Genomic DNA, 12500 nt, shown 5'->3' on the forward strand with positions numbered 1-12500 from the left:
AATGCGCCCCAGGAGTGTCCCCACAGCGCCCCCGAACGTCCCCAATGCGCCCCAGGAGTGTCCCCACAGCGCCCCAGGAGTGTCCCCACAGCGCCCCAGGAGTGTCCCCACAGCGCCCCCACAGTGTCTCCACAGCGCCCCAGGAATGTCCCCACAGCGCCCCCGAACGTCCCCAATGCGTCCCAGGATCGTCCCCCACAGCGTCCCAGGAGTGTCCCCACAGCGCCCCAGGAGTGTCCCCATAACGCCCCAGGAGTGTCCCCACAGCGCCCCCGAACGTCCCCAATGCGTCCCAGGATCGTCCCCACAGCGTCCCAGGAGTGTCCCCAATGCGTCCCAGGAGTGTCCCCACAGCGCCCCAGGAGTGTCCCCACAGCGTCCCAGGAGTGTCCCCACAGCGCCCCAGGAGTGTCCCCATAACGTCCCAGGAGTGTCCCCACAGCACCCCCCACAGCGTCCCAGGAGTGTCCCCATAACGCCCCAGGAGTGTCCCCACAGCGCCCCCGAACGTCCCCAATGCGTCCCAGGAACGTCCCCAATGCGTCCCAGGATCGTCCCCACAGCATCCCAGGAGTGTCCCCATAAACGCCCCAGGAGTGTCCACACAGCGCCCCCCGAACGTCCCCAATGCGCCCCAGGAGTGTCCCCACAGCGCCCCAGGAGTGTCCCCACAGCGCCCCCCACAGTGTCTCCACAGCGCCCCAGGAATGTCCCCACAGCGCCCCCCGAACGTCCCCAATGCGTCCCAGGATCGTCCCCCACAGCGTCCCAGGAGTGTCCCCACAGCGCCCCAGGAGTGTCCCCATAACGCCCCAGGAGTGTCCCCACAGCGCCCCCGAACGTCCCCAATGGGTCCCAGGATCGTCCCCACAGCGTCCCAGGAGTGTCCCCACAGCGTCCCCCACAGCACCCCCACAGCGTCCCAGGAGTGTCCCCATAACGCCCCAGAGTGTCCCCACAGCGCCCCCGAACGTCCCCAATGCGTCCCAGGAACGTCCCCAATGCGTCCCAGGATCGTCCCCACAGCATCCCAGGAGTGTCCCCATAACGCCCCAGGAGTGTCCACACAGCGCCCGCCGAACGTCCCCCACAGCGCCCCCAGGAGCATCCCCGCAGCGTCCACACAGCGTCCCCACAGTGCAGCCCACAGCCATAACAACACTCTAAGCCCACTACACACTGCCTGCAGGATGTGTGCTTTCACACGACTGTGGGGGTTAATGGTAGACCGTGTGCAGACGTGTGCTTCTGTGTGTCCACGTGTGTGCGAGTATGTGCTTCTGTGTGAGTGTGTGTGAGCGGTGTTTCTGTGTGTGTGAGTATGTGTTTCTGTGTGTGTGTCTGTGTGTGCGAGTATGTGCTTCTGTGTGAGTGTGTGTGTCTGTGTGTGTGAGTGTGTTTCTGTGTGTCTGTGTGTGTTTCACCCAGGATAATAAAGAATCAGATTCACAGGCATGTTCCTGATCCCCATGAATATGTTTTCTCTTTATCCTGAACATGCTCCTATTTGAAAACTCAAGTTCAAAGTTAGGGTTAAGGCTAGGGCTAGACACAGCAGGAATCAGCTACTGCAATGCACAAGTCAATACAAGAATATATCTGTGTATATATGAGTGTGTTTGTGTGTGTATGTGTGGTGTTTGTGTGTGTACACACTGAGATACACTGAGATGTGGCCGTTTTCATGGACTAGACGAGCTCTCTCACGTCACACCTACTACAGTGGCTGGTAGTCAAGGTGACGCTGTGCAGGTCTCCTGTAGCCCTCTGATTTATAGCCCCTCTCTCTCTCTCTCTCTCTCTCTCTCCCTTCCTCTCTCTCTCTCTCCCCCTCCCTTCCTCTATCTCTCTCTCTCTCCCCTTCCTCTCTCTCTCTCTCTCTCTCTCTCTCTCCTCTCTCTCCTTCTATCTCTCTCTCCCTTCCTCTATCTCTCTCTCTCCCTCTCCCTTCCTCTCTCTCTCTCTCTTCCTCTCTCCTTCCTCTCTCTCTCTCTCTCTCTCCTCTCTCTCTCTCTCTCTCTCTCTCTCTCTCTCTCTCTCTCTTCTCTGAGCAGCAGCATAGTCAATGTCCATAAATCCATTGTCCCACTCCTTTGTAATCCTTACACAGGCAATAACGGTGGACTAAAGCAGCGCCAGGCTCGGTGCACAGGCCTCTGGGAACCAATATCACAGCTAGCTCGGGTGTGTGTGTGTGTGTGTGTGTGTGTGTGTGTGTGTGTGTGTGTGTGTGTGTGTGTGAGTGTGTGTGTTTGTGTTTGTGTGTGTGTGTGTGTGTGTGTGTGTGTGTGTGTGTGTGTGGCGGGGGAGAGAGGAACAGGGTGGTGTCTTGGTGTCTCACTACTCCTCTATTGCCCGTCTTCCTAAAACAGGGTGAAGTTCAAATCTCAAATGTGTTTCCTTCTGTCCTAGCAGGACGGTCCTGCGGTTCCAGTCCTGCGGTTCCGGTCCTGCGGTTCCGGTCCTGCGGTTCCGGCCCTGCGGTTCCGGTCCTGCACCGTGGCGTGATGATGGCATTACGGCAGATATTTGGGCTTCTGGACGTAGGCCCACGGCCACGGGCAGTGACTATATGTGCTGAAGTCTTCAGCTGAACCGAAGTACCGCTTTACTAGCGTGGGCTTGGCTGTCTGAAGCTGTCAGTCATATCGTTACTCAACACCCATATTAACAGTGAACTAATTCACACGACTAAATCAGATACTCAAGTATAAATGATACAGCCTGTCCAGTTATGCAAGCTAGGTTAGGATTTTCACTTGAGGATACATGAATATATATTATATATATATATATATATATATATATATATATATATATATATATATATATTGTTCCCTCAAACAATTTCATTTTGTTGAAATGTGGACTGTGCTTGACTTTCACTTTGCTGAAGAACACAAGCGCTAATAAAACCTGAGGAGCTCCACTGACCCCAGAGTTCCTGTGCAACTGGTAACCAACCATCTGAATTACTGCATGTGCACTTTAATAAAAAGTATGTAAATAATGAAATAAAGACAACAAACAATAAATCCTTGGCCCAACGGTTTTGTTACATTTGCAAACTGATGCCGTCCCTGTGGTGTGGAGGTAGCGATCTCTACTGTGGTGTGGGTCTGGTGGCGTGGCGTGGGTCTGGTGGCGTGACGTGGGTCTGGTGGTGTGGTGTGGGTCTGGTGGTGTGGCGTGGGTCTGGTGGTGTGGCGTGGGTCTGGTGGCGTGATGTGGGTCTGGTGGCGTGGTGTGGGTCTGGTGGCGTGGTGTGGGTCTGGTGGTGTGGGTCTGGTGGCGTGGTGTGGGTCTGGTGGCGTGGTGTGGGTCTGGTGGTGTGGTGTGGGTCTGGTGGTGTGGTGTGGGTCTGGTGGCGTGGTGTGGGTCTGGTGGTGTGGTGTGGGTCTGGTGGCGTGGTGTGGGTCTGGTGGCGTGGTGTGGGTCTGGTGGCGTGATGTGGGTCTGGTGGTGTGATGTGGGTCTGGTGGTGTGGTGTGGGTCTGGTGGCGTGGTGTGGGTCTGGTGGTGTGATGTGGGTCTGGTGGCGTGGTGTGGGTCTGGTGGCATGGTGTGGGTGTGGTGGCGTGGTGTGGGTCTGGTGGCGTGGTGTGGGTGTGGTGGCGTGATGTGGGTCTGGTGGTGTGGTGTGGGTCTGGTGGTGTGGTGTGGGTGTGGTGGTGTGGTGTGGGTCTGGTGGCGTGGTGTGGGTCTGGTGGTGTGGTGTGGGTCTGGTGTTGGTGTCTACTGCGGCCAGCTGTCACTGCCGGTTCAGGTCTGTCTCGCGTAATTGAATCACTCATCATATTGTGATGACTGCGGCATTTCAATTTTCATTTGTTCAAACCACAGTTATCCATTCCATTCACAACGGCCTTCAGTTGAACGACCTAATGAAAGACACCAGTCACCTCCTCCTCTCTCTCTCTCTCTCTCTCTCTCTCTCTCCCTCCCTCCCCCTCTCTTTCCATCTCGCGGGAAGACTTCATGTAGAGGAAAGTGATGCAGGAGATCGGGTTGTGTGCTTAAACCTATACCACTCAGTGAGGGTGTAAAAACCCCAGCACATCAAAGCTCCTTGTTAGAGGATTTAGAGGAGTGAACCATCCTGAGCTATGTGCTTTGTTAGAGAACTCCCTATTGTGGCATTCTAGTATTCTGCCTGCATTAAAGTTCACAGCAACACACACACACACACACACACACACACACACACACACACACACACACACACACACACATTTATGTGGGCTGCAGACACACAGACACCGACCCTGACACATACGCGCACACATAAAAGCACCTTTGATTTAGTGGTTTATCCCGAGTCTGTTCTTTAGCCGGTTTCTTCCGGGGCAGCTAATAAGACAGACCGGACAAAACGACAGAGCTAAATTATGCATTCATAACTGTCAGTTTGCCTCAGATTCACACTGAGCCAAGACAACAGTTGATTTAAATCTGGGGTGTACTTGTCATGAAGGTGTGGAATTTCTGAGTGCCTGTATAAAGACAGTAATTAAACTGGGTTTAAAGTGCAGTGGTATAAATGTACTGGTAATTTATCATTTATATCACTGAACAACGGAGCTGTGGCTTTCTTCATGCTACCATAGTTACGCTGTGTCTCAAATAATCATTTAAAAGCCTGTGGTGAAGGTCATATAAACAACTAGGTGTGGAGGAGGTTAGAAATAAAAATACCACAATACACACACACACACACACACACACACACACACACACACACACACACACACACACACACACACACACACACACACACACACACACACACACACACACACACACACACACACACACACCTCAGACAGTGCTGCTGCTTGCTGGCTGTCCTGTGACTGGTGTTGGTGAGGAAGTGATTCTGACAGGCCTAATAACAGTAATTGCTAGCAGGGTGAGTAGTGGACTACAACATCTTTGACAAGCCCAGCCTGGACAACAGAGACAGCTGTCTGACAGCCCAACAACTCCACCAACAACTCCACCAGCCCAACAGCTCCACCAACAACTCCACCAGCCCAAGAACTCCACCAACCCAACAACTCCACCAACAACTCCACCAGCCCAACAGCTCCACCAACAACTCCACCAGCCCAACAGCTCCACCAACAACTCTACCAGCCCAACAGCTCCACCAACAACTCCATTAGCCCAACAACTCCACCAACCCAACAACTCCACCAACAACTCCACCAGCCCAAGAACTCTACCAACAACTCCACCAGCCCAACAGCTCCACCAACAACTCCACCAGCCCAACAGCTCCACCAACAACTCCACCAGCCCAACAGCTCCACCAACAACTCCACCAGCCCAACAGCTCTACCAACAACTCCACCAGCCCAACAGCTCCACCAACAACTCCACCAGCCCAACAGCTCCACCAACAACTCCACCAGCCCAACAGATCCACCAACAACTCCACCAGCAACTCCACCAACAACTCTACCAGCCCAACAGCTCCACTAACAACTCCACTAGCCCAACAGCTCCACCAACAACTCCACCAGCAACTCCACCAACAACTCCACCAGCCCAACAGCTCCACTAACAACTCTACCAGCCCAACAGCTCCACCAACAACTCCACCAGCCCAACAACTCCACTAACAACTCCACCAGCCCAACAGATCCACCATCAACTCCACCAACAACTCTACCAGCCCAACAGCTCCACTAACAACTCCACCAGCCCAACAGCTCCACCAACAACTCCACCAACAGCTCCACCAACAACTCTACCAGCCCAACAGCTCCACTAACAACTCCACCAGCCCAACAGCTCCACCAACAACTCCACCAACAGCTCCACCAACAACTCTACCAGCCCAACAGCTCCACTAACAACTCCACCAGCCCAACAGCTCCACCAACAACTCCACCAGCCCAACAGCTCCACCAACAACTCCACCAGCCCAACAGCTCCACTAACAACTCCACCAGCCCAACAGATCCACCAACAACTCCACCAGCAACTCCACCAACAACTCCACCAGCCCAACAGCTCCACCAACAACTCTACCAGCCCAACAGCTCCACTAACAACTCCACCAGCCCAACAGCTCCACCAACAACTCCACCAGCCCAACAGATCCACCAACAACTCCACCAACAACTCCACCAGCCCAACAGCTCCACCAACAACTCCACCAGCCCAACAGATCCACCAGCAACTCCACCAACAACTCCACCAGCCCAACAGCTCCACCAACAACTCCACCAGCCCAACAGGTCCACCAACAACTCCACCAGCCCAACAGCTCCACCAACAACTCCACCAGCAACTCCACCAACAACTCCACCAGCCCAACAACTCCACCAACAGCTCCACCAGCCCAACAGCTCCACCAACAACTCCACCAGCCCAACAACTCCACCAGCACAGCAACTCCACCAGCACAGCAACTCCATTAGCACAGCTGCACCATCCACGATCGCAAGCAGCAAAGCTGGCTGTGTGTGGTTTCTCGTGCACGCGCGTGTGCAAGTGTGTGTGTGTGTGTGTGTGTGTGTGTGTGTGTGTGTGTGTGTGTGTGTATGTGTGGATGTGTGTGTGTGTGTGTGTGTGTGTGTGTGTGTGTTCTTTCACGTGTGGGCTGCCTTAATCGTTTTATTCCTCAGGCATCTCAAATGCACTTTTGGAGGAGATCCGGTAATTCCGAACGATGGAGATGCTCTCTTCAGTTTCAGCAGCAGCCTGAGACATTTTTAAACGAGAGCGGGATAGATGAGTGGGCTGCGGCTCGCCGTGAGCGTTAGCGGAAAACAACCCCGCCACCAGACGCCATCTCCGCTCGCACTAGAGTCGCGCTTCAGGCACAGGTGAGTGAAAAGTGAATCGATGGCGTTTAGAGGGCTTCGATACGTTTCCTGTTGTCTAGTTATGTGCGACCGACGATGTCGTCTGTATCTCGTAAGCTTCGTCTCTTCTGACGTGTCCTGAATACGAAGGCCTCGGCGCGTGCGCTTTTAACGTACGTTTTCGCTGTGATACTACGACACGCGGGCGACGTGCCGTGATGGTTGCACCAGCGCGACAACATCGCAATAAAATAGAAATAAGCCGTTTTAACAAATGGAGGTAATTTTGTTCTTATCTGTTCGGGCTACTGGTCGTCAGGGTTCCGCCATGCGTGAGGACACACATGGTGTCAGCTCGCATTTGTTTCACTTAAGCTGTGTGTGTGTGTGTGTGTGTGTGTGTGTACATGGAGGTGTGTTAGTGTGCGAGGCAGGAAATATGACAATGCGGACAAGGACACCTGCCCAAGCGGGGAGGAATATAATCAAAGCTGCGCAGGTAGAAATAAGCGTACAGCCAGTGACAAAAGCAAAACATTCTGGGGCTGGAAGTGAGGGCGAGGAAGACATGGAGACGGGGATGAAGGTCAAAGAAGACAGACAAAGAAGGTGTTTGCAATGTAGCTGAGCTCCATGGTTACCTACTAACTCAATAAGAAGCCGTAAGAACACATGAATTTTTACACTTCAGGGGCGAGAGGTTTGGTGGACCTTGTGCTGTCAGACAGGCTGCGTAGAGCGTGAGGGGCTGGGCACAGACACACAAAGACGTGTGTGTGTGTGTGTGTGTGTGTGTGTGTGTGTGTGTGCGCGCAGATAGACAACACAAAGATGCGTGTGCATGCATGTGTGCAAGAAGATGCATGTGTGCATGCATGGGCACACAAAAATGCACAAATGTGTAAGGACACACATGAATGAGCACAGACACACACGGACACTCAGGCACACACACAGACACACACACACACCCAGTCACACACAGACACTCGGCCGCAAGCACGTGCACACACAAACACGTGCACAGATGTGGACCTACAGAGCTGAGATGTGATATGCTGATGACCAGCTGTGCTCAACTGGCATGCAGAGCTGATCCAGATGTGGGTGTGGCCTGTGAGACGACAACAGCGCTTTTCACAGAGCACTTATTTAAGACCCCCCCTCCCCCGAACACACACACACACACACACACACACACACACACACACACACACACACACACACACACGTTCCCTCTCCTGTGCCTGTAAAAGCTATCTTCACTAGAGTTGCCTGTCCAAATACAGGGCTGGTTCTGCTGCTGGGACCACAAACGCACCTCTTTCTCAGAACCACATCTCAAAAATGTGTGTGGCAGGTCCAGTTGTTTGAGGAGCAAGAAGTACCTGTATCATCACAGTACCGTCTAACAAACAATAACTAAGTTGGTTCCGAATCCAAACGTAAAAGTCTGATGAACGACAAACCAGGAACTACGATGCGCTGACCGAAAGCCAAGAAATGGATGTTTACCCAAGTGTTCACAGACTTCAGTGATGGACTATGGACATAACCCTTGGTACCAGACCCTCCCAGAACTCCCCCTGCTGCTCCGGAGATAGAGGCCCAGCACGCTGCACTTGGTCTGGGGCTGGCCTGGGACGGCAGCCCTGGCAGGCCCAGTGGAGCCACCCACCATGCAATCTGAGGCCAAGGACAATGTTTGAACACCTGCCCAAAGCTCTCAGGAGCAAAACTGCAGTTCAGGGAGGACTCTGTATTCCCCGCTGTCAGGAACGCTGAGCGCATTTCAGCCCTGCAAACAGTGCAGCACAGGCTGGGCGAGGCCAGTTTCCATGTGACTACACACCTATGTATGGTGGACACACGGACGCACAAACACACTCTTCTCCACGGGCACATGCTTATGGACTATGAATGAGAATGATCTTTGTGTGTGTACGAGTGTGTGTGTGTGTGTGTGTGTGTGTGTGTGTGTGTGTGTGTGTGTGTGTGTGTGTGTGTGTGTGTGTGTGAGTGTGTGTGTGTATATGTGGGTGAGTGTGTGAGTATGTGTGTGTGTGTGTGTGTGTGTGTGAGTATGTGTGTGTGTGTGTGTGTGTGAGTGTGTGTGTGAGTGTGTGTGTGTGTATGTGTGTGAGTGTGTGTGAGTGTGTGGGGGGGTCTTACCTTTTTCTTGTCTCTCATGGACCCTTTTCCTCTCACCATGATCTTGCAGCCTGTCTCTGCTTCCAGCTGTTTTGCAGTGAGGCCCCGTGGCCCCAGGATTCGGCCCACGAAGTTAAACTGGAACACACAAACACACGCAACGTTCAGGCCTCTGCTCACACACTGCCCAGAGACCAGAGTAGATAAAAAACAATAACACCCAGTCCAGTTCTTACAATAAAAAAAGCTCGACACAGTACAATTACACAACACAATGCACAATATCTCCTCTTGCTGACCTTGAAGTAAAGGCAGCATGTGAAATGTTTTCAACGTAAGGCCTGGTTTGTTAAGCGTTTAGCATGCGCACAGCCACTCTGCTGAGAGAGGCGTTGTGAAACAGGACAGTCCTTCGAGACTCCACACACTGAAAGTCTTACTGTGCATCTACTGTTTTACGATCCTCTCTGGGAGACAGTGAACATCACCTTCACACACGTGTTTTCAGTCCAAATTCTATTCCAGACAAGCATTTATATTAGAACCCGCCCCCCCACCCCCTTATCTATAAAGCACATTTTACAAGCAAGACTTGACAGGCTTACAGACATAATTACAAATATGAGCGTTGCAATATAACTGTTCATTGGCAGAAGTGAATAATGAATGTTTATATACATATAAAGCAATTGTCCTCCAGCCTGCCACGTTTAACATCAGGGTAAATCTACCTCACCAGAAGTACCAGAGAAGCCCATGTGGAAAGCTCAGAGGCTCAGAGGCACAAATGGAGAGTGTGTGTGTCTGCGTGTGTGTGTGTGTGCGCACGCTCTCCATCAACGCGGCCCGTCCAGCTCTTATCTGCCAGGCTCATCGGGCCGAGCCCTTACAATGGCGCTCGATGCGCGTTGAGCGGGTGCCGATGCCGTGAAGCGCTCTGCGACAAGATAAGAGCGGCCGATCGTTCACCCGATCGATCGGGCCTCAGCGCCGGCCCGAGGCCTGTCAGTCAGCGCATCGGACCCTGCCGAGGCGCGGGGTGGCCGAGGGACTCCACCGAGGAGCGTTAAAACAAACCGAGCCTCCGCCCCGTCCCCATAGCCCGGTCCTGTCACTCACACCGGCTTCACCGCCGCAGCAGAATGGGGAACGCGCAGCTGGGAGCAGTGACGTGGTATCGGACCAGACGATTAAGTCACTTTTTGCCCGTTATCTTATTATTTGACTGTGAATGCCACGGACTGCACAAACCGCGTCTTGAGTTCACTCTTAAATGCTCGTTTTAATATGAAGAATCGCAAAGAACTCCATTCATCCGAATAACGCAGTCAATATGGCATTTAACAGAGGTTTGATTTGTACGGGACGCTGTGGGCTTGCAGCTCTGCTGACTGCAAAAGCCCATTTTACACAAAGCCTCCCTGTTCTAATCAATAATCCTCCAAGGCCTGATTTATCAATGTATTTGGTATTCAAACGCTACGCTGTTTTCACACAAGTGACTCTATACATAATCGACTGCTTGTAAGACACAGACTACAGACACTGTTATGTTAGTGAGGCTGTGTGTGTGAGTGGGAGTGTGTGTGTACTTGATAACAGTTTCTTTCCCCTGTTGCATACTTCATGTCTGTCCAAGAGCACTTGTGGATATGAATGAAAAGAAGCAATTAAATTGTGCTCCAAGGCAGAAAAGTCACAGCACACACATGGCATTTGTATGCATCTGGACAAGTCTTTTGAGAGGAAGCAGTGTGTATGGTGTGTGTGTGTATCTGTGTGCATGTGTGTGTCTGAACCATACTGCATTCTCAACATGTTAGTGGTTAATACCTGTCAGACCGACATAGCACTACCAATTACTGTACTACATTTACATACCAATAATTTCTAAGCAATACAGTTTATTAAAATATGCAAAAAAAATACAATTAGCAAAAAAGGCAACATTTTTCTAGGGTACTGATCAACTCTGCTATGCGACTGGACAACATAATCTACATGCTCCACAGGTGACTGAGAACATGCACACATGTACATTCAAATGTATACACATGTACACCAACACACACACATACACATATTCATACATGCACGCCCACAAGCACCCCCCCCCCCCCCCCCAACGCATACGCATTCACAATCTGGAACAAATGTCATAATGAGACATTTATTGGAAAAATGATCTCTTCTTCAGCTCATGACTTTCTCTTCACCGTTATTCATGTGTTTGAATTCAAAAGTAATTACAACGTGCCTGAGAAAGCGGCGTCGGGGAAAAGGTTACGTGTGTTCAGATATCACTGTGGAGATTGAGCAGAGCTCAGTATATCAATGCAGGCCGGGTGTCTTTTTCCAGGCTTACGCAGACAGATATCCAAGGTGCCCTTGGTGAGGGAGTGATCAGAGGAAGTGTAGGGCCGCTCCAGGAGGTCTTCCCGTTTCATACAGATTCCCTCACATGCGAGCACCGCCACCTGTACACACGGCACCGCGGCGGGCCAGAGAGGAGTGGAAGCCGAGGGCCCCAAGACTCGTGGCCGCATAACCGGCCCCTGTGTGGTCGGCAAGGGGCTCGGTGTTTCAGCCTGCTTCTACTTCAACCTGCCGCCCCCGAGTCTCTGTATTAGTTTTTATATATATATATATATATCAGTAGCGAACCGTGACCATTATACCTGGGCCCGCTCACCCCAGTTTCCTCTCCTAATTAACTGCAATTAAAAAATAATTAAAATTGAGATGACAGTACAGCTTTACAAACGCAATAAACCAATAACATCTGTACTAGATAACGTCTTAAGCAAAAATAAGGTCCCAACAAAATAAGGTTCACAGCTCCGTGTTCCTCGGGAGCGGAATATGTAAACAACGCGCACGAGGACATCAGAGGAATGAATAGAAACTAGCTAGCGGTGGTACGCTAACGACAGCTAGCGTCGCCACAGTGGGCAGAACTTATCATACAGTTAAGCCCGCCCACTAAGTGGGAAGATATGATTGGTCAATTTTACTGTCATTTGAAACTGGTATTGTGCTGAATTATAACTGCCAGGCCCTCTGTAAACGAACAGCGTGCATCACAGTCCTGATAGGGGGAGACACAGGCTTACAGGCTTCCACTTAACCCCTCACCTTCCAACACAGATTGAATAGACAGTTGAATAATTTATTTGCTTATATTTTTGTAATTCTTTAGATGTCGATTGTCAAACTGTAAGTAGATAAAAACAATTGGATAAATTGTATTATATATATTTATGTTTTAGGAATATTTTAGGCCCTCTCAGAGGGCGTAGAGGACCCTGACGGTTCCCCACTGAGATTGTGAGTTATTTTGTGAGTTATTTTAGAAACAGCACTTTGTGTCACCAGGAGCGCGGACATTTTTAAAACACTAGAGCAGTCTTTAATGAAAAGAATATTTTCACCTATATCTCTATGCCCTGCATGTGAAGCATACAGTCGATTACCAGTGACAGTAATTTTATCAGGAAAAGGGAAATGTGCTGACTTAAACCGTTTGAAGGCACT

At 51.3% G+C, this 12500-nt stretch overlaps 1 protein-coding gene across 1 annotated transcript in view; it reads right to left on the reverse strand.

Annotated features, from left to right (window-relative positions):
* Positions 1–12500, reverse strand: part of qkib (QKI, KH domain containing, RNA binding b) — a 66423-nt gene that overhangs the window by 20367 nt on the left and 33556 nt on the right. Inside the window, 1 exon segment of the mRNA XM_076985647.1 lies at positions 8988–9104. Coding sequence (XP_076841762.1) covers positions 8988–9104 — 117 coding nt within the window.

The sequence above is a fragment of the Brachyhypopomus gauderio genome, unplaced genomic scaffold, assembly GCF_052324685.1.
Source record: "Brachyhypopomus gauderio isolate BG-103 unplaced genomic scaffold, BGAUD_0.2 sc43, whole genome shotgun sequence".
Taxonomy (NCBI): domain Eukaryota; kingdom Metazoa; phylum Chordata; class Actinopteri; order Gymnotiformes; family Hypopomidae; genus Brachyhypopomus; species Brachyhypopomus gauderio.